Below are 23,553 nucleotides of genomic sequence, written 5' to 3'. Positions count from 1 at the left end.
CAAAAGACTTCCTTGTTCTGATTGTTTTAAAAATGCATTGTTTTTTTGCATTCATAGAGATCAGCCTAGTTAAGATTTGTAATCCAATCAACCTTTCAGCAATCTACCTATTTGCTTGCTCCAGGTTCCCTCAGTGGAAACATTATCTCTATAGGCAGTGCTCTGATATTTAACCTGAGCAAAAGATTACAGTACATTTTGTAATGGTGGGGTAGGGGAGGGTGAGAATTGCTCTGTATAAATTATCCTCCAAAAGCTGCTGCGGTTCTGGCAAAACTCTGTGGTTCCAAGGATTTCAATTTTATAGAAGGAATAAAACTCCAGACTGAAAGCAGACAGAATGATCAAGGAAAGAGATATGCTAGGCCTTTCAGGAAATATTTATCAGATGGTTATAAAAAGGAGAGGGGGACACAAGACGTACTGTGTAAGATTTGCTTGTGAAAGGTGAAAACATGGCAGATCTAATATTGCCGGGACTGAATAGTTATTTCTGAGCAAAAGCTTCAAAGGATTTCCAGGAAACTCTTGTGAAAGCTTCAATAAACTAAAACAATCTGCTCTACCTTTTGCAATCAAACACTCATAGAGTAGACAAGGTCTATTCTAGATGGAAGACTTAACCAAGAGACTAAAACTGGTTCAGCTCAGAAAGTGGACTAAAGAAAAAGGATGAACTATAGCTATGAGGTCACCAAGGTGTGATGAGGGAGCTATTGGCTGAGTCTTTTTGATCTTTGTCATGACTCTGGTCAGAAAGAAAATCAATGAATACAGATAAAATGGATGTTTATTCTAAGAAAAAAATGTAGCTGAGAAAGGTATCTCATCCTCTCTGCAAAGAGTTAGGCATTGCCTTACTCCAACAAAACAGAGATTGGGTTTAGACCTACCCCAATTACATGACATTGTAGCTGGTGAATGCAGTTTTCTACCATGGCCAGCTCTTTTGTTATGATTAAGCTGATTGGCAATGGTTTGTCACTTCTAAGGCACCATTTCCAGGCTGGATTGATGGATGTACCAATGCCAAATCTCTAATGTTATATTCAAAAGAGGGGCCAATTTCGTGAAATTATGTATCAATCCACTGTCTGATATAAATCTAATATAAGCCAAAATGTTTGGCCATGGAGATATCCTTAGAAGATTGGAAATGTCTTCCAAGCTTCAAGGAGTTGGGTTCATTGATAAATCATTAAGCAGTTCAGATGCAGAGGTGAGCTCCCCATCCAGACAGATGTATCAGTGGCGAGGATTTATGAAACCAGCCATCAATGCAGGGATTCCTTGATGTTAGAATTCCTCAGGAAGCAGGAAGTATAGGAATCAGAACAACAGTAGAAAAGCAGCTCTTCTGATAAGGAGTCCTTACTAGCACTGATGTTACCTAGTTTGGGTAATGAAACATCTGCAAGAAAACAACCAAGCTCAGAGAGCACTAAGGACATCACATTTCAACTTTGAGCTACAAATATTCTGTTATTGATAGCCTCTACTATATTAAATACCAAAATAGTAATAATTTAGAATAACAAAACACAGCTTAAGCTGAGAAATTTGTTCCTGCTGTAGGGGATAGGCGAAATTGAAGGCACATAATATAATAATATAATAATTGGAGTTACATTAATTAGATTTATTGGAGTTAAGAGGAGTTTATCCCTAGGATACACAGTAATGTTGAGTAATGCCAGATGAGCATGCAACAACCTGCTCCCCCAACCATCTCTGAATTTAAAGTATTTTTTTTTTAAAAAAATGTTTAAATGAATGATATCTGGTGAGGCAGCTCTACAGTCTTATCAATTTATTTTGTAACTAAATTATCTATGATGTTTATATACTTAATCCCTACTTGGTAAAGTCATTGAAGGTTATATTTAACAGATAACTTGCTGTTGGCACCATTTAAGTTGTTTCTATATAATTACCAAGCAAACTGGATCTTTCTACTTTACATAGATACACAACAATGGCAATTGTAATATTACATTCTCTTCTATTATTAGATTTCAAACTAAGTTGCCTTTAAACAAAATGCTTTTTCTGAGACAGCAGTGGTTTTGTGCAACAGGAAATCTACAGAAAATCCTTTTAACTTGAAATATAAAATGATGAATTGCAAAGTCAAATCTTCAGAGAGACGTTATATGAACTAGAACTACATTTAAACACTCATCATTAGATATAAAAACCACCCCATTAGTTATCTTCAAGCATTCCTTTCATTTATTAAGTTCTACAATGATTGCAATTCAATTTTGAAAGGTTCTTTCGAACTCTGATTTGTAAAGGTAGCACCAATCTGCAACAACTTAATGTCACTGTGCCCCCTCCCCCCAGGTTTGCTCCCAAATAAACATAAATATACATTAAGCTGCATATACTATATACAATATATGGAACAGGAGGAGCTAATGATCTAGAATTAATTGACTCTACCGTGTTTCCCCAAAAATAAGACCCTGTCTTATATTTTTTTGAACCTGAAATAAGTGCTTGGCCTTATTGCCATGCGCTCAAAAGCCCAATTGGGCTTATTATCAGGAGATGTCTTATTTTGGGGAAAACAGGGTACTTTTTATGCTACAATCATGATCTTATTAAATTAATAGAGTTAATGGATTAAAAATAAAAAAGATGAAGTGATTTGATATGAAATAAGTGAGGCAATGCTGGGAGGATTATTTTAGAGATTTGCAAGGGAATATAACGATATGTTGAAGAATGGCATTTAAATGAATGCTGTATGTGTCCAAGAAACAAATACCGCAAAAGAAGTCACGACTGCTGTAAGATTGTTGAAAAATGTAGACAGAGTGAAGAAATGTTAATATAGTTTGCTTAAGGAGCAACTGTGCAATCTGTTTCACATGTGTGTGAAAACTGTATAGGTGCCTAATAGAAGAATGTCATAAGGAGAAGTGTAGTGAACAAACATTGGTATAAGTTATATTTAGCTATATTTCCTCCCTCCTCTTTTATCTCACAGCTTTAACCATCTTACTTTTCTTACTTATTTTCTGTACTGTGGTAAATGCTCTTACCCAAAAGGAAATAGCTCATTGGTGTGCATTGTGTATAGATGTGTTAAAAAAGTAGTAGCATTTTGAACATACTTGCATCATTTTTAACTCCTCCGTTTAAATAATTTACATTTTGTGAATCTATATTTAATAAGTATTAAATGAACATGCTCAGTCAAAGCTACCTGCAAGCAGGTAGAAGTTGTTTTTGATACTTCAAAAGTCAGTACAGGTAATCCTCAATTTACAACAGTTCATGTTCAAAATTACAATGTCACTGAAAAATGTGACTTATCACAGTTTTTCATTTACAATCTTTGCTACATCCCCATGATCACGTTTTCAGATACCTGGCAACTGGTTCATATTTAGGATCATTACTGTGTCCCAAGGTCATGTGATCATCTGTTGCAACCTTCTGACAAGCAAAGTCCATGGGGAAGCCAGATTCACTTAACAACCATGTTACTAACTTACCAACAACAGTGATTCACTTAACAACTGTGACAAGAAAGATTGTAAAATGGGGCAAAACTCCCTTAACAAATGTTTCACTTTTGGGCTCAATTGTGAGGACTACCTGTACTCCAATGATAACCAAGATATGGTTTCATTTACGGGTGCAATGGGTGCAATTACCGGTACTCATATTGAGCAACATTTTTAAAGAAGCAATAGTTGTCAAAGAATGAGGCAAAAACCTTTAAAATATCAGTCTTACCAATAATTACTTAAGACCTGATGATCACATTGGAATACACTACAGAGAAAATATGTATAGAAATGTCTTCATGTAATCATTCTTCCTGTAGCAGGAAATGTATATAATTCTGTGGGAATATACCTCTGGGTTTGTTACGTATATTTTTGTCAAACATCAAAAGGCAGTAGAGGAAATGAGGAACTTATAGGCAAACATATGATGCCTTATTAAAGATTTAGAAAACCTAGAAACAGAGATGTGTCATCTCCTTGAGAGAGAATTTCTAATGTATAGCCCAGAGATATTTGAGTGTTAATTATTCATACTAAAATGGTAATTTTTCCTTAGCAGGTTTTACTTTGAGAAATTCCATTTTTTCAGTGAGCTGTCAACAAAAGCAATTCCTACCGAATAATAGGTATGCTAAAGAAAATACTTCAAACTGACCTTGTAATAAAAGTAGCTATGTTTTTATTGCAGGTTGTAACAAAGAGGTAAGGCCTATAGCAGTGATGGCTAACCTTTTTGCCGTCATGTGCCAAAAGCGGGGGGAGCGGGGGAGTTGCGGGTGCGGGTGCCCTCATCCATAATTCAATGCGCCCCGCCCTCCCGTGCATGCGCACGTGACCCCCCCCCACACTTCCTCCTGCTTTTGGCACGCAATGGCACGGTGGGCTCAGTAGGCCCATTTTTCCACCTCCCCAGGCTCCAGAGGGTTTCTAGGAGCCTGTGGAGGGCAAAAACAGCCTTCCCCATCCCCCCGGAGGCCGGAAACAGCCAGTTTCCTGACTTCCGGTGGGACTGGAAGGCCTGAAAATCAGTTGGCCGGTGCGTGCATGCGCCCTGGAGATGAGCTAGGGCAACACTCGCGTGCCCACCAATATGGCTCAGCGTGCCACCTGTGGCACCCGTGCCATAGGTTCGCCATCACGGGCCTATAGCAAAGACCCATGGATACTGAAAGCTTCCTGTTTCAAACACAAACATATATTTTGTGTCCTAAATTGTTGAGCTTAGTGGTATTAGAAACTAAAGCAAAGAATTTAATTGATTCTATTATAACTTTGGTTCATGTTGCTTATTTTCAAATTCTCATTAAACACTGGGAATATCCACAAATACACTAAATAAATAAAACGAAGAAAGGTTCAAGAATGTCACATTTCAGCAAATAGACTGCCTCAGTTCCCAAATGGTTCCAAGGTTCTAATGTAACCTAGGCTCAATGCCAAATATCTTCCCTTTATTCTTCTTACTTTGCCAACTTTCATAGGCTGTAATCTGCATGACAAGCAATAATGACCCTAGTCACAAGACCAGGAGTGTTTGCGTTGCAGGAAAAAGCCCAGGTGTAGCTTTTGTTTGCATGCCAGCACAATTGTAACATGTACTACCCTTGGTGCAATCTAAGTCCTGTAAAAATAAAGAACGCTTTCAGAGTTAAAATGACTCAGATTCATATGGGAAGTGTAATAGCAGTGAAAGTTGTGAGTCTTCAAAAATCACATTAAATAATAGTGGGGCAATGTTTACAATATGCACCATGGAATGCAAAAGCAGAACCTTTAATGTGTGAAGCGAAGGAAGGAAATTGCTATGGGATGCCAGATTTCATTAATGGTGGTCCTTTCCAACTTCATCATTTAGATCTGTTCATTTATTTGTGCCGTTTCTGTGTCACTGACTTCCAAACACACCAGATGGTTTACAGAATTATACAAATCAGATAAAATATATGATTTGTATAATCATACAAATGTTGCTGGTGGAAAAACAGGATATAAATGAAACAAAAAAAGAATTGATTGTAAATTTGATAATTGGAAACTAGATTACTGATGGCTAAATATTGGGGATGAAATTGGGATATTCAAAGAAATGAGTGGCATAATGAAATGGCAACAAATGATAAATTAACAGAAATTAAATTTTAAAAAGGGATGATTCAGACAAACAATTATAATGAAATATGCAGGGATTTTATAAAAACAGTGCTGTTGGAATGCAAAGGGAATAAACCTACTCAAGAATATATGTTGTTTTGGAGGGGATAAGGGCACAATTGGAATATATTGTATATTTTTTAGTTGTTATAGAAGAAGAGTTATAAGGGGGGAAAGGTGGGGGGGTGTACACTGTAATATATATATATATATATATAGAGAGAGAGAATTTAGATGTATATGTACTGTGTTTGTATTATGTGTATTTAAAATAAAGAAATATTTTAAAAAGAGTTCTCACTTAAAACACAAATGATCAGGCTCACATTATCCCATTTCAGACACATTACGCAAAGATCTAGTTCTCTGGAAAAGGCTCTAATGCTGAAAAAGTTGAAGGGGATGGAAAGAGTAAAAGGGGATGACCAGAAGCAAGGCGGATGGCTTGAGCTACAAAAACGATAATTCATGATTCACCGTTGAGAGACTTGCAAGAACAGGCTGGGATAAGATCCTCATGGAGAAAATCTACGGAGTCTTCAGGAATTGAAAAGACTTGATGGCATTCGATCAATCACTCAATCTAATCGAACGGCAGTGACTGGACCATTCTTTTATAAAAGCAAATGGGCGGAAAATAAACCTACAAACAAAACCCTTAAAACCAAATATTTCGGTTGCATTTCCCCCCCTCATTGGTGCCAGCTAACTCGAGCAAGAGGGAAACGCCGGATTGACAAATGCTGCCGCCGGTTTTGGTAGATCGCAGGATCCCAAGGATCTCTCCATTCCCACGGCTCGGTGCGTAGCGAAAAGGCTAAAGGCTTTTCAAAGGAGGATCCATCCATCTTCCAATGTGGGCTCCGGGTGTCTTACAAAGGAACAACAGTACAGGTAGAAGACTTCCCGTGGAAACGGCAGTTTGCTCACAACTTCCAGAAGCGCCGCGCTGTTTCATCCGAGAGCTGCAAGGACAAACAGCCCGAGAGCCGCCGCGGCCGCAGCAAGAGCGCTTCCCCTTCTTGTTCGCTGAGCCCCGGGCCTTTCCAGCGGCGCCTCTCAAAATGGCTCCTTCGCCTCTCGCCCGAGGGAGACGTTCTCGCGGACTCAAGAGACTCCATTTCGTCGTCTGAACAGCCTAACAAACTTGAGAAAGGGGGTTGGACTAGAAGACCTCGAAGGTCCCTCCTACTCTATTCTGATGGATTCCTCCAATATGATCTTCCTCCTCGCTAGTTATAGCGCCGATCCGCTGATCAGCCTGCGCAGAATCTGCCTAAAATTGCGCTGCCTTGTTGGTAGAGCCAAGGCGTGCAATCCTAACAAACGGCTTGTGGTTAAATTAGACTTTTTCAGGCTTTTCCTCTTGATGGGCTTTATTTTTTCCCCCCTCGTCTCCTTAGGAAAATTGAGAACTGCATGAAATCATTATATTGACTATTTCCTAATATGATTTGATTGCTTATTTGTTCCCTATATGACTATCATTAAGTGTTGTACTTTATGATTCTTGACGAATGTATCTTTTCTTTTATGTACACCAAGAGCATATGCAGCAAGACAAATTCCTTGTGTGTCCAATCACACTTGGCCAATAAAGAATTCTATTCTATATTCTATTCTAAATCAGAACTATATATTCCCTCAAATGACAACAGGTTTCCTCTAAACACAAATAACCTTTTAATTCTGGTTTAATCCGTAAATTACGCATTAGCTTAATCTGGAAATTATCTGACCAAACGGATAGAGTAAGCAAAAAGCAAGGCGTTCCTATTGGGCTTTTAGGTTGGGAGATAATGAGAAAAACTAATACTAGAAATCCGGACAGCAGAATTACAGGTCATTGCCCCTTTGCTGCCCCCTAGTGGCCGCCGGATTTTTTAAAAGCTTCGATCATTCGCTTTCTCTGAGCCCCACCCCATTCATTTGCATCGACACGCCCTTCTCGTTCGGTTAGATTAGTACCGAGGAGTCGCTTCCATTGTAGGTAGGGCCTGGGAATAGGCGGAACATTAAACCGGAGTCGGCCAATCCGCGATAGAGGACCCTGACAGCTGCTCTGCTTGGTCCGCCTATCTGCAACAGAGCCCGCAGGGCGACCCAGCAGTGACGTAGTTCGGGAATCGGTCTTGTGGTAGGCAGCCCTGGAAGAAACAGTGCAGCCAATAGGAAAGTTGTGCGCATGCGTGCCGCAACATCGTGGCTGTTTGGTATCGTTGGTGAAGGCTCAGTTATTGATTCCGGAAATCGAGATATTTTCCTGCGAAGCTGCAATAAACGTGTTGGTCCTTATGTTCCAGAAGGTTCCTTCTTTTTCTCGTATTAAATCTTGCTTTGGTGCATATGCAGGGGGTCTCTTTTTGCTTTCGCTGCTGATTAGCTCTCGCAGCCATGAACAACCGTGATCAGTGAGTGGTTAGTGCCGCTCTGGTCGTTTGCACATCGGCTTTGCTTCCAAGCACCGATGGGAGCTGTGTTTCAATAACATCTGCCAGCCCGCCCTTAATCCCTTCTCGGACCTGACAGCAAAAGCCGCCCCTGTAACTTTTAAGTTTAGCTTTTTTGCAAAGATCTGATCCTTTTCTGTTTGTCTGCCATCGAGCATCGCTGGGTTAAAAAGGACGACAGAATTAATCCAATGATTTAATGTGGAGTAAACACAGTTTTTATCAGTTTTCAACTAATTAAAAAGTTTTTATGTACAAACGGCTTTATTAAAGAATTTGGAGTATGACAGTTCAGCTGAGACCTACACTTATTGGTGAGAGAATCCCAACTACTATGTGCTGAAGGAAGCTGGCTTCTAGGAAATCAATTTTGGGAAGAGAGAACAACCCTTAAATAAGTGCTTAAATGATGGGGATCCTAAAGGCAAGGAGCTGTTACTAATAAGTCTGCTTCCAATTATATTATTAATGGCCCCCAGAGAAAGGTCTGATGTGCAGCCCTCTGTGGATGGAAGATAGGGAGAAAACAGTCCAATCGATAGATTTAAATCACATGTGGTCTTAAAAAGTAAACTATAAACTCAATAAAATAAACTCTATGTGGTCTTAAAGATTCAAATTGGATAGGCTTTAAGAGATGAGAGTTGGGATTATTCTTGAAAAAGTAATGGCAGCAGTGAAATTATATAAACACAGTAAGGGATATCTTTTTTGTCAATATGGTGCTGAAAGATTTGAGACTAGTTGGGATTTTTCAGCCCTTTTTGAATAACTTTTGTGCTATTATTTTTATTGTACTAATGTCTACTATTTTTCAGATTAAAGCATCCATTTAATTTTATGCAGTGCTCTTTCAATGGCACATATCAGTATCAACCAATATTTGCAGCAGGTAATTAATTGATAAGTCTAATTTGAAAAAAAAATCATCTGCTATTAGTTATTTATTTTGGTATACTTTGAAAAATTCTTCTAATCTAACATCCAAATCCAATAATGCTCTGTTGAATGTACATGGAAATAGTAGAAGCATTTTGCCTTCAATAATTTCATGAGATTATTTTAAAAATCACTTTAAATTAGCCATATCTTTTCTTATTTCATTGCTATTTTTGCTATTTTTAGTTACAAAGAAATGAGACTTATACCAAGGCCCAGCTCTATTCATTCCTGATTCTAGGAGGTTTCTCCATAAGTATAAAAATTGTATGGACAGCATGTGATTTCCAGATGTTCATGGACTCCAGTTCCAATTATCAGTGATGAGAACTGTATTCAGCAATATCTGGAAAGTCACATGTTACTCCCTACCGCTGGGCACTATGATGGTCATAATCAAAACTAGCAAGAGTTAATACAGTTTTCTTGCTGGTCCTCTAATAATAAATTTACATGGTTTTCTTTCACAGGTACTGGAATCTATTGATGGCAGAGATGGATTGTTTTGTGCAGAATTAGTGTCATTTAAACATCCTCATGTTGCAAATCCTAGACTGCAGGTAACACATTTGGACTGCAATCCTGTAAATGTATTGAAGTTCTGCTAAATTCAATAAAGGAACATGACCTATTTATTCCTGAATAGAAATATATAGGATTGTCAGATAGCCATAATTAGAGCCATGGAAAATACTTTAAAATACACTTTGAACTGTTGATTTATTGTGGATTCCATGCCTAAAAGGTATTGCAATGTTTACTTATATTTTTAATGACGAGGTATCTCCTTGTACTTGCTCAATGTAAAAGGTGTATTCAACAGTTTTTCTACAGAACTGGTTTGCTATCTTTTAAAGAAAAGGTTGGACATCCACCTCTGAAAGAAGGTTTAACTCATTTTTCTATACATTTCAAAGGATAGGAATAAATAATCTTTGTGGTTCATTCTAACTCCAGAATTCTGTGATTCTAAAAGCAGTATATTATACAGTCTTTTTAATAGCCAGCTTTTAGATGAAATGTTGCCCCATGCAAGGATTTGGTTTCACATGATCATTGTATGTTAAACTTTTGAAACCTAATTGCCTTCTTTTTTTTCCTTTTTTGAGTTGCAAGTATAATTTATCTTTGTTATAAAATGTGAACCTAGTCACTCTCGAATCTAATTCCAATGATTCCTCCCTCCCATACTGTATAGCATTGACTGAAAGAACAAAGACTCTGTAAATATCTTCAAAACTTCTTAAAAATTGAATTTGGCCAGGCGGTATACTTATAAAGTTCTTTTTATTATTTGTTTCAGCTGCTATGAGAAAAAAGCCAAAGGCAGCTAAATTGTACTTCTAAAGCTTCATGGTTTTTGTCAAACTATTTTATGGCAACAAGGCCTCATTTTTCCCTCTGGTCTATTTTATAATTAGCTTTCATCTCCAGAAGAAAAATGTCAACAAGTGCTGGAACCACCTTATGATGAGATGTTTGCTGCTCATTTAAGGTAAAACTGAGTGAGATAAGATGCCACATTCATGTATTCCAAGTAGTCACAAATGGAACCTTGTACTAAAAAAAAATCTTAGCAATTATTCTGAACGTATAGAAGTGGCTGAAATGGTGTAAAAGAATAGGATTTTTTTAAACCCAGTTATTCCATAAAAATGAATATTTGCATAGAATTGTACCTGAAAAATTCTAAAGTAGGAAAATAAAACATTGTAAATATATCATAAGTAAGCATTCTACTCAAGTATCCTTTTTAGCCAATGAAATTAGCTACTATTAATTTGTTGCCATTTAAGAAGTCTGATATTTAAATTGCTGGATAAATCTACTAAGAAGTACAGTTGGATTTACTAATAAAAAACATGTTTAAGATTTATTAAATTCAAGTGAAGAGAATATAAGACAGCTTAGTTTTGGTTATTGTTTAAAATTCATGTTTCATTTTTTTAAATAGATGTACTTACGCAGTTGCCAACCATGACTTTGTAGAAGCATACAAATGCCAAACAGTTGTAGTACAATATCCTTTACCATTTGCTCTCTTGAAAATTTGCAGTGGAATTTGGAGTTAAGCTTTCAGCACAAACTACAGAGTTACCAATGTTGGGTTAAGGACCAAATAAATGTTTGATCTACTACTTAGACTCAGGGTCTAGCTATACTATAAACAGGGGCAACTATACTGTAATTGGATGTAAATACTGAAAAAATTCTGGCTTTACACCCAATGTAAAGAATCTTCATGCCTGGCTTTTATAGTCAATGGGTTTGCATTTCTAGATAAGGAGGATGTTAACATTTGGTAATTAGCATGATGTAATAGTTGCGGCCTCTTCTGATCAAAGTGTGAGTGGCTTCGGTCATCCACATCCTGTGAATATCCATATTAAACCAAGGACATTATTTTTGCCTTTTTATATTGGTGTTAAGCTATGGGTTCACACTTAGAGCTGGGTCACTAAATTCCATGATTTTTTAAATGAATCACATTTCATCAGATTTCCTTATATTCTCTACATCTTTCCTGAGAGCTTTTCAAGCACACAAAGAAGAAAACTGGTAAGTACCTGATTAACTTACATCTATATCTCAAAATATAAATGAACTGGCCTGATGAGAAATATTCCATTTTAGATAGGTAGAGGAAGTCAGGATATAACCCATTTTAATATCTCAAATGTTCCTCAGCTTTGAAGATAAACAGAAGCAAAGTGATCTCTTGGCGGACCAAAAATAGCAGTTTGTCATACATAGAGAATGGCATGGAGATCGAAGAAAGATAGACAACTAAATCAAAATTTAATTTTATTTGCATTAAATTATTTGCTCAGTGGCTAAGACGCTCAGCTTGTCGATCGAAAGGTCGGCAGTTCAACAGTTCGAATCCCTAGTGCCATGTAATGGGGTGAGCTCCCGTTACTTGTCCCAGCTTCTGCCAACCGAGTTCGAAAGCACGTAAAAAATGCAAGTAGAAAAATAGGGACCACCTTTGGTGGGAAGATAACAGTGTTCTGTGTGCCTTTGGTTTAGTCATGCCGGCCACATGATCATGGAGACATCTTCGGACAGCACTGGCTCTTCAGCTTTGAAATGGAGATGAGCACCGCCCCCTAGAGTCGGGAACGACTAGCACATATGTGTGAGGGGAACCTTTACCTTTAGCTTTACCTTTAGCATTTTCCTATAATTTTCAGCCATTTGACTATCCTCAATAAATACTAAAAATAGCCCATGTAAAGATTTGAAACAGCCATGAAATCTCTCAAGGCCTTATTTGTCCTGGATAAATGTGGGCTTTGGTATTGGTGTGCTTTTTCCATGTCCCTGAATATTTGGAGAAATTAAAGGAACTCATTAGAAACTGTAAAATTTCATTATCTATGTTACAATAATAAATATAAAAGATGTTTTGTTGCTATGCTTAAAAGTATGCAGCAGGTTATTTTTCACTGTTTGCAAGATTAACCCTGTGTTGAATTTCCATTTGCCAGGGCTTTGCCTATTATGTATGCAGTGGCACTTGATCTTCGAATTTTTGCCAACAGTGTAAGTATTGCTGCTTGGGCCAAAATTAATAGATGCTGAAGGAAAGGAAAAGATTGGGATGGATGGGGTAACAAATGTTCTGGGCTTGGCTTGAAACATGTTCAGGAATACACAAAGGTATTTGCTCACTTGTGTATACACTGTATCTAAATTCTGAGTATGTATGTATTCTGTCCCAACTTAGTGATTGGAAGGCTTAAGTGTGATTGTATCTCACTGTTGTGTCATGATAGGCTGATCAACAACTAGCAAAGAAAGGCAAAGGCAAAGTTGGTGACATGTTGGAAAAAGCAGCTGAACTTCTTATGAGCTGTTTCCGTGTATGTGCAAGTGACACGTGAGTATATCCTTAGACCTAGGTTAAATTGTTGGAAATATACATGACAGTTTTTATACTTTGTAAACTGGTCTGTAGGCTTGTTATATGTCAGTCTTCCTTGACTTGTGAGACAATTGTGAAACTGTCCATAAGTTGAATTTGGAATTCTTTGAAAGCTTTATTATGGCAAATTATTAACCAAATTTCCTAAAGCAGAGGTTATTTTTCTTAAGATAAAGTTTCCTCAGTCTTAAGATTTGAATTCGTAGGGTTGAAAATGAATGTAAATATTAATTAATTGATAAATGTCACAATTGAAACTGGCCTTCATAATATTTATATTATTTATTTATTTATTTATTATTTATTTATTTATTTATTAAATTTTTATGTGTCTCATCTTCCCTATAAAGCAACTCTTATATATGCCACTTTAGATCTGATGAGCTCAATAGAATGTTTCTGAATATGTGTAAAGAGGATTATGATGTTAGTACAGACCTCGGTTATGATTTTGGTATACAAAAACACTTGTTTAGGAATGTGGCTCAAAGCCTAATATGCATGTTTAAGGATAAAAATTGATTTTGATCATTTTTGTAATATTTGTTACAGTCGAGCCAGCATTGAGGATTCAAAAAAGTGGGGCATGTTGTTTCTGGTGAATCAACTATTTAAAATATATTTTAAGGTATGACAGGAACTTGAAAACCTTATCATGAATTCTTTCTTTTTAACTCAAGATTGTTGTCACATGTAACTTCCCCTCTGCTAACAATGTTGTTCTTTCCAGATCAATAAACTTCACCTATGTAAACCATTGATAAGAGCAATTGATAGCTCAAACCTTAAAGATGAATATAGCATGGCACAAAGAGTTACATACAGGTACTATGTTGGAAGGAAGGCAATGTTTGATAGTGATTTTAAACAAGGTATTTATCATATTAATATAATTGATGGGGTTTTTTTGCTATGAACTTTTCCATATTAATACATTTAAAAAGTTGGTTTGATATGTCTGATCTCAGTATCATAAGACTACTGCAGGTTACAGATATATGACTGTGGATAAACTCATCTTAATTCATTGTCAATACAATTATTGAAATTAAATTGCAAATTTCATTAAACTGTTTGGAGAGAACATCATTTCTATTATTTAGAAGGTCCAACATGTTGTGGATTTTCCTGGTTTTTCTACTTCCTTTCCTATTTTGATATTCCTTCCACATATTTGTATCTATCTAGTATTTCTGTGCTGATGTTTTCACTAGTCATATATGTTGAATTGATACTAGCTTTTGTTGATGCTACTGATGCTACTACATTGACCACAATTAACTTCTAACCTGAGAGATGCTTCTGTAGAAGCTCTATAGAAACTTATAGAAGAATATCTATAGAAGGAGCATATGACCTTCTTTCTGTGATTATACTGCAGTCTTAACATCAAATTCAGAAGCATAAAATTGTTTTATATTCTTATGTTTTGAGGTGTGCCTTCTGATTTAAAAATTAATGTCATTCTGTTTCTTATTTCCAGAGTTAAAAGTAGAGTGTGGGAAAAATGAAATGGTCTGTTTCAGGTTAAACCAAACTCGTAAATTAGATTGATTAAAAACTAAGCATTCCTTTCTACTTTGAACACTGTCTTGTTTTCAAAATGTTTAAGTTTCTGACAATTGTGAGATTGACATTTGTTGCTCTTCAGAAAACTGATGTAGTAAAATTCAGGAGTAAGTATGATTAGGGAGAACCGTTCTATTAAACTTGAGTATTTGTACAAACCACTATTGAGAATAATCATTATGGTCTTTCTCTCTAATGCATGCCAGCTGGGGAATTCTGGGAATTGAAGTCCTCCCTCTTAAAATGGCCAACACTGAGATACATTGCTCTTGATGTATATAATGTATACTGAAATCTCAGCTGATTTTATTTTTGCGTTGATAATGGCATAAAAGACATACATGTTGAAGAGCTAGATTTTACACTGTAACAGGATATATGCAATCTTCCAGAGCCACATTTGGAAAAATTGCTAAAAAAAATATTGTGGATAAACTCACCTTAATTCATCATTAGCACAAATTATTGAAATAGATAAATTGCTAATTTCATTAAACTGTGTGTAGAGGAAACATTATTTTCTGTTATTGTTTAGAAGGTCCAACATGATGTGGATTCTCCTGATTTTTCTACTTTTTTTAAGCCCAGTACTTGCTCCTGGTCTATGCTGATGAGTTATGGTGTTCCTCTTTTTTGTCTTCTTGCAGCTGAAGAGTATCTGTCTTTTGCCTTTGAGCACTGTCACCGGTCTAGTCAGAAAAACAAAAGGATGATATTGATTTATTTGCTGCCAGTGAAAATGTTACTGGTGAGTGGCATTTGAACTTATCAGTCTTCCTCCAGGAGAGATTCCGAACTTTGATGAATAGAATAAGAATTTGGAATTATGAGAATGTGTCCTGGATATTCTCAAATTAGCTGTTGGCCTGCCCCTTTCATCCATTCTATCTTCTATTCAGGGCTTGTCTTTTTTCTGGGCAGGTGAACACGTTTCTGCAAAACTTGGACTGGCAACTGTCCATTTTTTAAAGAAAGACTAGAGCTCTGTTTGGAGTTCATTCAGTGCAATGGAAGAAGCTGGCACTTTGCTTTGTAGCGTGCTGGGGTTCCTACTTTTATTCTTGCCAACCCAGTGAACTGCTCAAAAGAAATTATATAAAGAGCTCAGGACTGTTTCTGTTGTGTATTTGTTTGGCAACAGAATGACTCTATAAAAATTACACAGAATGGGACAAATTTGGAAGTCAGAAGAAAGATAGTGTTTAGAAATGGTCCAGAGCTGCCTTGGAACTGTAGAAAAAGTTCCAAGTGGGAAGGCTTGTAGGGCATGGCTCTGAATGCTACTGGCTCTACTTCTCTAGGCCTCCTCCTTCATCATCATCATCATGTGATCCAGAGTTGAGTATATGCAGCTCACATATACACAAACAACACAAATGCAGTTTAAGGATAGAGCAGAAATACAGTTGCAACTTGTTAATTCATTACCCAGACAAAAGTACAAATGCTTCCTAAGGCTACTTCTGGTAAAGGGGTTGAAAAGAATTCCAGAAGTCACACATTCTTTCCTACCTTGTTTAAATGAAAATGAATGTTAATGTAAAAATGATGATATGTGTTTTGATGGATATCAAGTCAGGTATCAGCAGATTAGAATCTCTGGTCTGTTCCTGTACTTAGTAATGAATTGGGGAATGAGCCCTTTCTTGGCCAGAGATTTATGGAGTTGCCCATCGTAAGTATAGTTTATGGAAGAAGGCATGTAAGATTTGGGACCCACTAGGCATATAAAATTGTTAGCTGTTCAGTTGTTACATAGCTTTTTGTGTTTTGTAGCTCCAAATTGTCAAGGAAAACTTGAAACTAAATTGAGGACATAGTATGCCATCAGATGTAGTTTGAGAATGACAACCTGGATTCCAGAGAGCCAGAATCATTAATAAATTTCCTGAACTGCTTAGTTGGAACTTCTGTTGCAAGCACTTAAGAATAAAGTGATGACTTCTCCATGAGGCAGGAACACTAGTTCAAGCTTCAGAACACAGGAAGAGGAGAAAGAGCAGTTCTTTGGTACCTTTTGCTAAATGCAAAACTCCAACTCCAGATCCAATGGAAAGTGACTGCTGTCAATATATTCTTTCTGCTAGATTCAGAATTGGTCTTTCAAAATGGTCTTTCTGTTAAAAATGGCGTTATGACTAGGAATAATATGTAATGTAAATGTGCTGTAGGACACTTTAGAGAGATGACTTTGGCCTAACTTGACCCAGTTTAGGATCCCATTAGGATCCTGCCTACATACGCTGGATATTATTTGAGTAGTAGGCAGCCAAAAATAATCTCTTTTGTGCTAGGAGATTAGCTATGGTGATAATTGGCAGAACAACTCATGACTGTTTATAGCTTTAGGAAAAAACTGATTATTGGTGTTTCTAATTTTTGGCATTGAGTTTAAAATTATGCTTGGATTTTCAGGGCCATATGCCAATGATCCAGCTTTTAAAAAAGTATGACCTCATGCAGTTTGCAGAAGTTACAAAAGCTGTGAGGTAAGTTTCATTTATGGAACTGCATATACTTATAATCCTATTAGTGTAGTAAGATTGCAAACTATTTGTCTTACAATGTAGATAACACAAACTGTTGAATGTTACTTTGCTGTTTAAAAAACTGCTCTTCTTAGTCCTAATTTCATATTAGTATAATATGAAATAATGACAGTTGTAATGCAGATTAAACCAACATTCTCCTCTCCTCAGGAAATAAATGGAATACCCCAATCATAACCACATTTGAGCTGTAACTCTGCTTGCTTTGTACTAATGCCCTGCCATTGCAGTCTCACCCTTTGCAAAGTAGATCCCAGAATGCAAAAAGTTGCCAATTCATTTGCTCAATATTGATATCTCTAAATATCGGTTTAGTATGATACGTACAAGCAGAAACATCCAAGACAAAGTCATGGTTTGTGGACTTTCTCGTTTCTCTTCGATGAAACCAGGAGGAAGAACAAAGTAAAATTATGTTTTATTTTGACTAGATCTCTTCTTTCATATAAACTGGAATGTTAATTTACTGATTTGGTCTGGTTTTTGTAAACTGGTTAATTTCTTTCTGGGCTTCTTTCTGAAGAATATCATGCTTGTTGCTGGTTCTAAGTTAACATGCCCTTTCCAGGCAATTGAATGTATGTGTTGTATCTCTCCTTCTTATAGCAGGACGGTTGCTTGCAATGAGAAGTTATTAATAGTGTGTAGTGTGAAGTAATGATGCTTTCATTAGGTTATGAAAGAGTTTTGGTGCCTTTATAGCACGGGTGTCAAACTTGATCGCGTCACGTGACATATTGTGACTTTTTACCCTTTGCGGTGCTGGGGTGGGTGTGGCCTGCGCATGGTGCATCTGGCCCATGAGCCGCTAGTTTGACACCCCTGTATTTAATGTAGGAGGATCAAGGTGGGAAGAAGTAATTGACCAAGTACTTATCAGTAATGATAGTTACTTAATTGGGATAACACTTCTGAGTAAACCAGGAAAGGAAAGATTGAACAAGTCTCTAACTCTTGGACTGTTAGATTAGAATTCCACATTTTCCCATAATAATATGTCAGGTTAAAGTGAAACAGAGTTTTAGTTTATTCTTCCTCTTGGCTATGGGGGAAGTACCAAGATACTAGAAAAGTCAAATAAATGGATATCCAACTTCCTATGAAGCTATTTGTTGCTCATCACTCAGTATAGGATTATGCATCCCAAGTTATATGTAGATAGTCACTGTGAATTTTTTGGAATGTTCAAAATCTTTATTTTTTAAATTACTTTAGTGAAGGGAACCTTCTTTTATTAAATGATGCTCTGGCAAAACATGAGACGTTTTTCATTCGCTGCGGTATCTTCCTTATTCTTGAGAAGCTGAAAATCATCACCTACAGAAATCTCTTCAAGAAAGTGTAAGAGTTTCATTTATATTGCTTGACATGGCTAAGTGTGTACTGTGTACAATTTGATGTTATAAAAGTCAGATCAACGAGAATTACAGGTAGTCCTCGACTTATGACCACAGTTGAGCCCAAAATTTCTGTTGTTAAGTGAGATATTTGTTAAGTGAGTTTTGCCCCACAGATGTTAAGTGAATCACTGCAGGTATTAAATTAGTAATACAGTTATTTAAGTGATCCTGGCTTTCCCTTTTTTTTTTTTTTTTAAATTTGATTTATATGCTGCCCTTCTCCCGAGACTCAGGGCGGCTTACAATGCGCTAAGCAATAGCCTTCATTCTTTTGTATATTTATACAAAGTCAGCTTATTGCCCCCACAACTGGGTCCTCAATTTACCTACCTTAGAAAGGATGGAAGGCTGAGTCAACCTTGAGCCTTGGCGAGATTGGTCTTAATAACCAGCTTAATAACAGGGTGCCTTAGACCACTGTACTACCAAAGCTCTTTGACTTTGACTTGTCAGAAGGTCGCAAAAGATTGATCACATGACCTCCGGACACTGCAACTGTCATAAATATGAGTCAATTGCCAAGTGTCTGAATTTTGATCACAAGAACATGGGGATGTTGCAATGGTGTAAGTGTGAAAAACAGTCACAAGTCACTTTTTTACTGCTATTGTAATTTTGAAGTGTCACTAAATGAACTGTTGTAAGTCAACAACTATATTATTTATTTTCTCTTTATTGTAAGGAGTACTTTTTGAAATGGCAAGTTTGCACTTGTTGAGCAAAGAACCTTTTGACCATCTTCCTAAATGGAAATTTATACTAGTAAAATCTTTTAATCAGTAATACGTTTTTCAGAAGCATCTGGAATCTATTGTTTTAAATGTAAGAACCATGCTTTAGATTTTCAGAGACTTGCCTGTTATTTTAAATATCTGGCAAGAGAAAAACTGTCCCTGTGTATTTTTTAAAAAAGAGAGGTCTCTGAGATGGGACTTGGAAAGCTATCTTTTCTGACTATAGTAACTATACAAACTAGCTGAGAAAAGTCATATTCAGGGAATAAAGAGAATTGTTTGGTTTATATGAATTTTATATTCTGTTTTGATTCAGCATGTATGGCTATTAATAGAAATAATACTTTATATGAGCTGCATTATTCTGAAATAAGCAGACTTGCTTATTTGGATTAACCCTAATCTATTAGTAAAATATCAAGATTCTCTTTCATTCTTCAAATAAAGTAATAATATGGTAGTTTGGTTCCAAATATTTGGGACTAACCCAATATTAGGGACTAACTAGACAACTCACGATCCACTTGGGTCATCCTTTCAGATATACTGTATTTTTTGGAGTATAAGACGCATCTTTCCCCCCCCCCTCCAAAAAAAAGAGGGTGAAAATCTAGGTGCGTCTTATATTCCGAATGTAGCCTCGCCCAGCTTCTCAAACTGAGGTTTCAGAAGCTGAAAAAAGCATCAGAAACGAAGCTTCAGAAAAGAGGCCCCCAAACAGAGCTTCAGAAAAAAAGCCTCCAAACAGAGCTTCAGAAAAGAAGCCTCCAAACAGAGCTTCAGAAGCTTTTTTTCTGAAACTCTGTTTTGGAGGCTTTCAGAGGCAGGAAAAGAAGTTTTTTTCTGAAATGGAGTTTCAGAAGTTTCAGAGGCAGAAAAAAAAGCAAAAAAAAAAAAAAAAGTAAGGCAGAGAGCTCACAACCAAGGAACCTGTTGCTAAAATTCACCTCTGGGAACAGCTGATTGGGGATATCTTTTGCCACCAATAACCTCCCGCCGGCCAATATGGTCCCACAGAGAGGGTCTCCTCAGGCTGCCGTCGGTCAAACAATGTCCACTGGCGGCCCCCAGGGGGAGAGCCTTCTCTGTGGGGGCAGCCACCCTCTGGAATGAGCTACCCCCAGGGATACAACTGATCCCAGACCTCTGTACTTTCCTCCGGGCTCTGAAGACTTTTCTATTTCAGCAAGCCGGGCTGGCTTAAAATTTTTTAACTGGTTAATTTTATGGGTAAGGGGTTTTAAATTGGGGGAGCCAAATTGATTTAATTATGTTTTAAATTATTTTAATTTTCATATTGTATGTATTTTAATCTTGGCTGTTCACCGCCCTGAGTCCTCCGGGAGAAGGGCGATACAGAAATTTAATAAATAAATAAATTGTATATATATATATATGTGTGACACACACACACACACACACACACACACACACACACACACACACACACACACATATATATATATATATATATATATATATATATATATATATATATATATTTTCCAGGAGGCCAATCCACCTGCCAATCAATTTTTTTCTTATTTTCCTCCCCAAAAACTAAGGTGCATCTTATACTCCAAAAAATACTGTATTTCCTTACCAAAACAGAGAATACAAGTCCAAATCTATCACTGTGTTTCTGTCAGCAGCTATGATCACATAATCCCCATTGACTTTCTCCCTGCAAGCTTCTCAGGCTTCCCCATTGACTTGTGAGAAGGTGTCAGGGAATGTTGTAAATGAGGATCAGGTAACCATGGCAGCAGAGCAGTGGCACTGAACAGCAGCTCAGTTGTGCTGACATGGCAAGAACTTTCCAAAATTTCATTCCCATGGGAATAATGGGTCCTGACATTCTAGAAGTTAGCCCCTTTGAGATACCTTGATTGAAACGGTTTTCTCCTATGTTGCACTGATTCTTCCAGTTAAAGGTTACATATATATGTGTGTGTATACATTCACACATACATACATGCATACATATACATATACACATATGTACATGCATGCATACATATACACACACAAAAACTGTAATATTTTACCACAGTCCTTTACCTGCTAGTTTGCAATAGTCACCTTCAACTCCAAAACTTAATCACAATGAAATTTGGCTGGATCTTCCAGACTATATGGCAGAATCTTTTCTCAGAAAAATAAAATATGTAGATGTTTTCATTACCAGAAATATGAGTAGGCAGCGAAGGCATAGAAATGGAGGTTGAGGCATAGACTAGGTTGGAATTACTATCAGTAATAGCAACTGTGATTCCCCCCCCCCTTTCCTTCAGATATTTGTTACTTAAAACTCACCAGCTAGCTCTAGATGCCTTCCTGGTTGCCCTGAAATTCATGAAAGTCACTGATGTTGATATTGATGAAGTCCAGTGCATTTTGGCTAATCTCATTTACATGGTAAGTGTTGGCATTCATAACATGGCATAGTTAAAAACAACATATGCTGTTGTCGTAGGCTTACCGTACTATAACATTTTATGTGTCTGAATCCTACTTTTATATACAGTGAACGTTCTCTGTATATTTATAAGCATAAAAGGACAAATGGTTACTCAATGGAATTGGACAAGTTTTTTTCTCCATTACATATTCCTCCAACATTGTATTATTAGTATATTAATCACTAGTTTAGGAGCATTGCCAGCTGCCCCAGGTTCTGTGTTAGGGTGAGAATACATAAGCCTTTTTCAGCCTTGTGCCTTTGGGCTTCACTGAGGTAACAGATCCCAAAATTCCCAGCCAGCTTAATCAGTGGCCAAGCTGGCAGAGAATTCAGAAATTCATGGTTTTGGTATAGCTGGAAGGCAACAGATTCAGGGAAAATAGACATCCACGGTATCAGCAGCAATGGTGTATGGAAAGGATTATATAACACAATGTTGATTCAAGAAAAGGAATTCCTTTATACCTGCTTGATATCTTTTAGTGCACTTTTCCAACCAGTGTTGAATTTTAGCTGTCCAAATTCTTATCTAGCATGTGGAAAGATCATCTTGATTTGGAATTCTGGGATTTAACTTTATAAATACATGTGTTTATATTTTGGTAATCTGGAGGATGCCAAGTTGATTTAGAACAGCAGTTCTTAAATTGGAGGTAATTTGGGTTTATGTTGAGAGTAATGGAATAATTTGTAACTGCTGAATTGTGAGTTAAGGATCCAGTTTGGGACTATCTTTCTTTTGAGATACTTGTGCATCTGTTTTTGGGGTGGATGGGATAATGACATTATTCAAGACCAGGAAAAGGAGCATTAATTCAGAATATGATTTAACACTATTTTGTTTGCAGTGACTTTGTTTCCTGCTTGAATATTGATGCAAAATAATCTGTTAATCTACTCTCACTCATTTCACCACACATTAGCCCTGTGCCCTGTAAATGCCTTATTCAAATAATCTAGTGCCTAAATCACACAACCTCGCACAACAGCATGTCCCTGTGCATAATATTGCTTTGATCTGTAATTAACCTTTCAAAAATGGCATACATTAAAACATATACATAGTTAAATAAATATTGAAACTCAAGAGATATATGTAAATTATTCTAAATTTGCCAGGCTGATGCTTGTGGGTTTTTCTCCCCAAACCAGGGTCATATTAAGGGCTATATATCACATCAGCATCAGAAGCTTGTTGTCAGCAAGCAAAATCCTTTCCCTCCACTTTCTACTGTCTGCTGAACTGAGATGGAGGAATGTTGCTCCTGGGCGGGGATTATAATTGGAGGAGCCCTCTTTAAAAGGTGGAACAGTGTTGCATTTAGGACAAAAAGGGGCATGCTGAAGAGATTGCTGCAGCACAGAAGAGAAGGAATGGCTCCACTATTTCCTTCCACTCAAAAGAAATGATTATGATCCCCTCTCTGTAATCTTCAGAACCACCTTCTGGAAGGCAATTTTCAGAACAGGTACAGAATGAACTATGTATTGTTTCATCATAATTTTTTGTGTGTGGATTTTTCTTGATAAAAATCCCCAATTGAATAAACAGCATAATATTCTGTTGATAACCTCTGGTGAACACTTCATAACATGACCATAATTGATGTTTTCAATTTTAATATTGCTATAATATTTTTTTAAAAAAACATGTAAAGACTTAATGTGTTATCTTTCAAAGTTTAATTAAATGTAGAAAATGAAAAATAATAGCTGGATGTTTTACATTTTTTAAATTGTAAATTTAGAGTACTTTCAGTGAGACTGGCTGTTGTGTTGTTAATATAACTTCAGCACCTATAAGGCAATTTAGAGCTATTAAGCGTTTCATTAAGTAATTATCTG

The 23,553-nt window shown here is 36.8% G+C and overlaps 1 protein-coding gene across 1 annotated transcript; it reads left to right on the top strand.

Moving 5' to 3' along the window:
* The first annotated feature begins 7,863 nt into the window (after nucleotides 1-7,863).
* PCID2 (PCI domain containing 2) lies at nucleotides 7,864-23,418 on the top strand. Its single transcript, XM_070943183.1, has 15 exons — nucleotides 7,864-7,981; nucleotides 8,944-9,017; nucleotides 9,535-9,624; nucleotides 10,486-10,559; nucleotides 11,019-11,086; nucleotides 11,584-11,623; nucleotides 12,556-12,610; nucleotides 12,844-12,947; nucleotides 13,545-13,620; nucleotides 13,723-13,864; nucleotides 15,209-15,309; nucleotides 16,977-17,050; nucleotides 18,326-18,451; nucleotides 21,539-21,662; nucleotides 22,861-23,418. Exons 2-15 carry the CDS (start codon nucleotides 8,982-8,984, stop codon nucleotides 22,948-22,950), a joined length of 1,200 nt encoding a protein of 399 aa, XP_070799284.1. The 5' UTR covers nucleotides 7,864-7,981; nucleotides 8,944-8,981; the 3' UTR covers nucleotides 22,951-23,418.
* Nucleotides 23,419-23,553: the final 135 nt, after the last annotated feature.

Source organism: Pituophis catenifer, unplaced genomic scaffold, assembly GCF_029215685.1.
Source record: "Pituophis catenifer annectens isolate HBS135680 unplaced genomic scaffold, rPitCat1.0.hap2 SCAF_4, whole genome shotgun sequence".
NCBI lineage: Eukaryota > Metazoa > Chordata > Lepidosauria > Squamata > Colubridae > Pituophis > Pituophis catenifer.
This window is presented reverse-complemented; position numbering and strand designations above follow the sequence as displayed.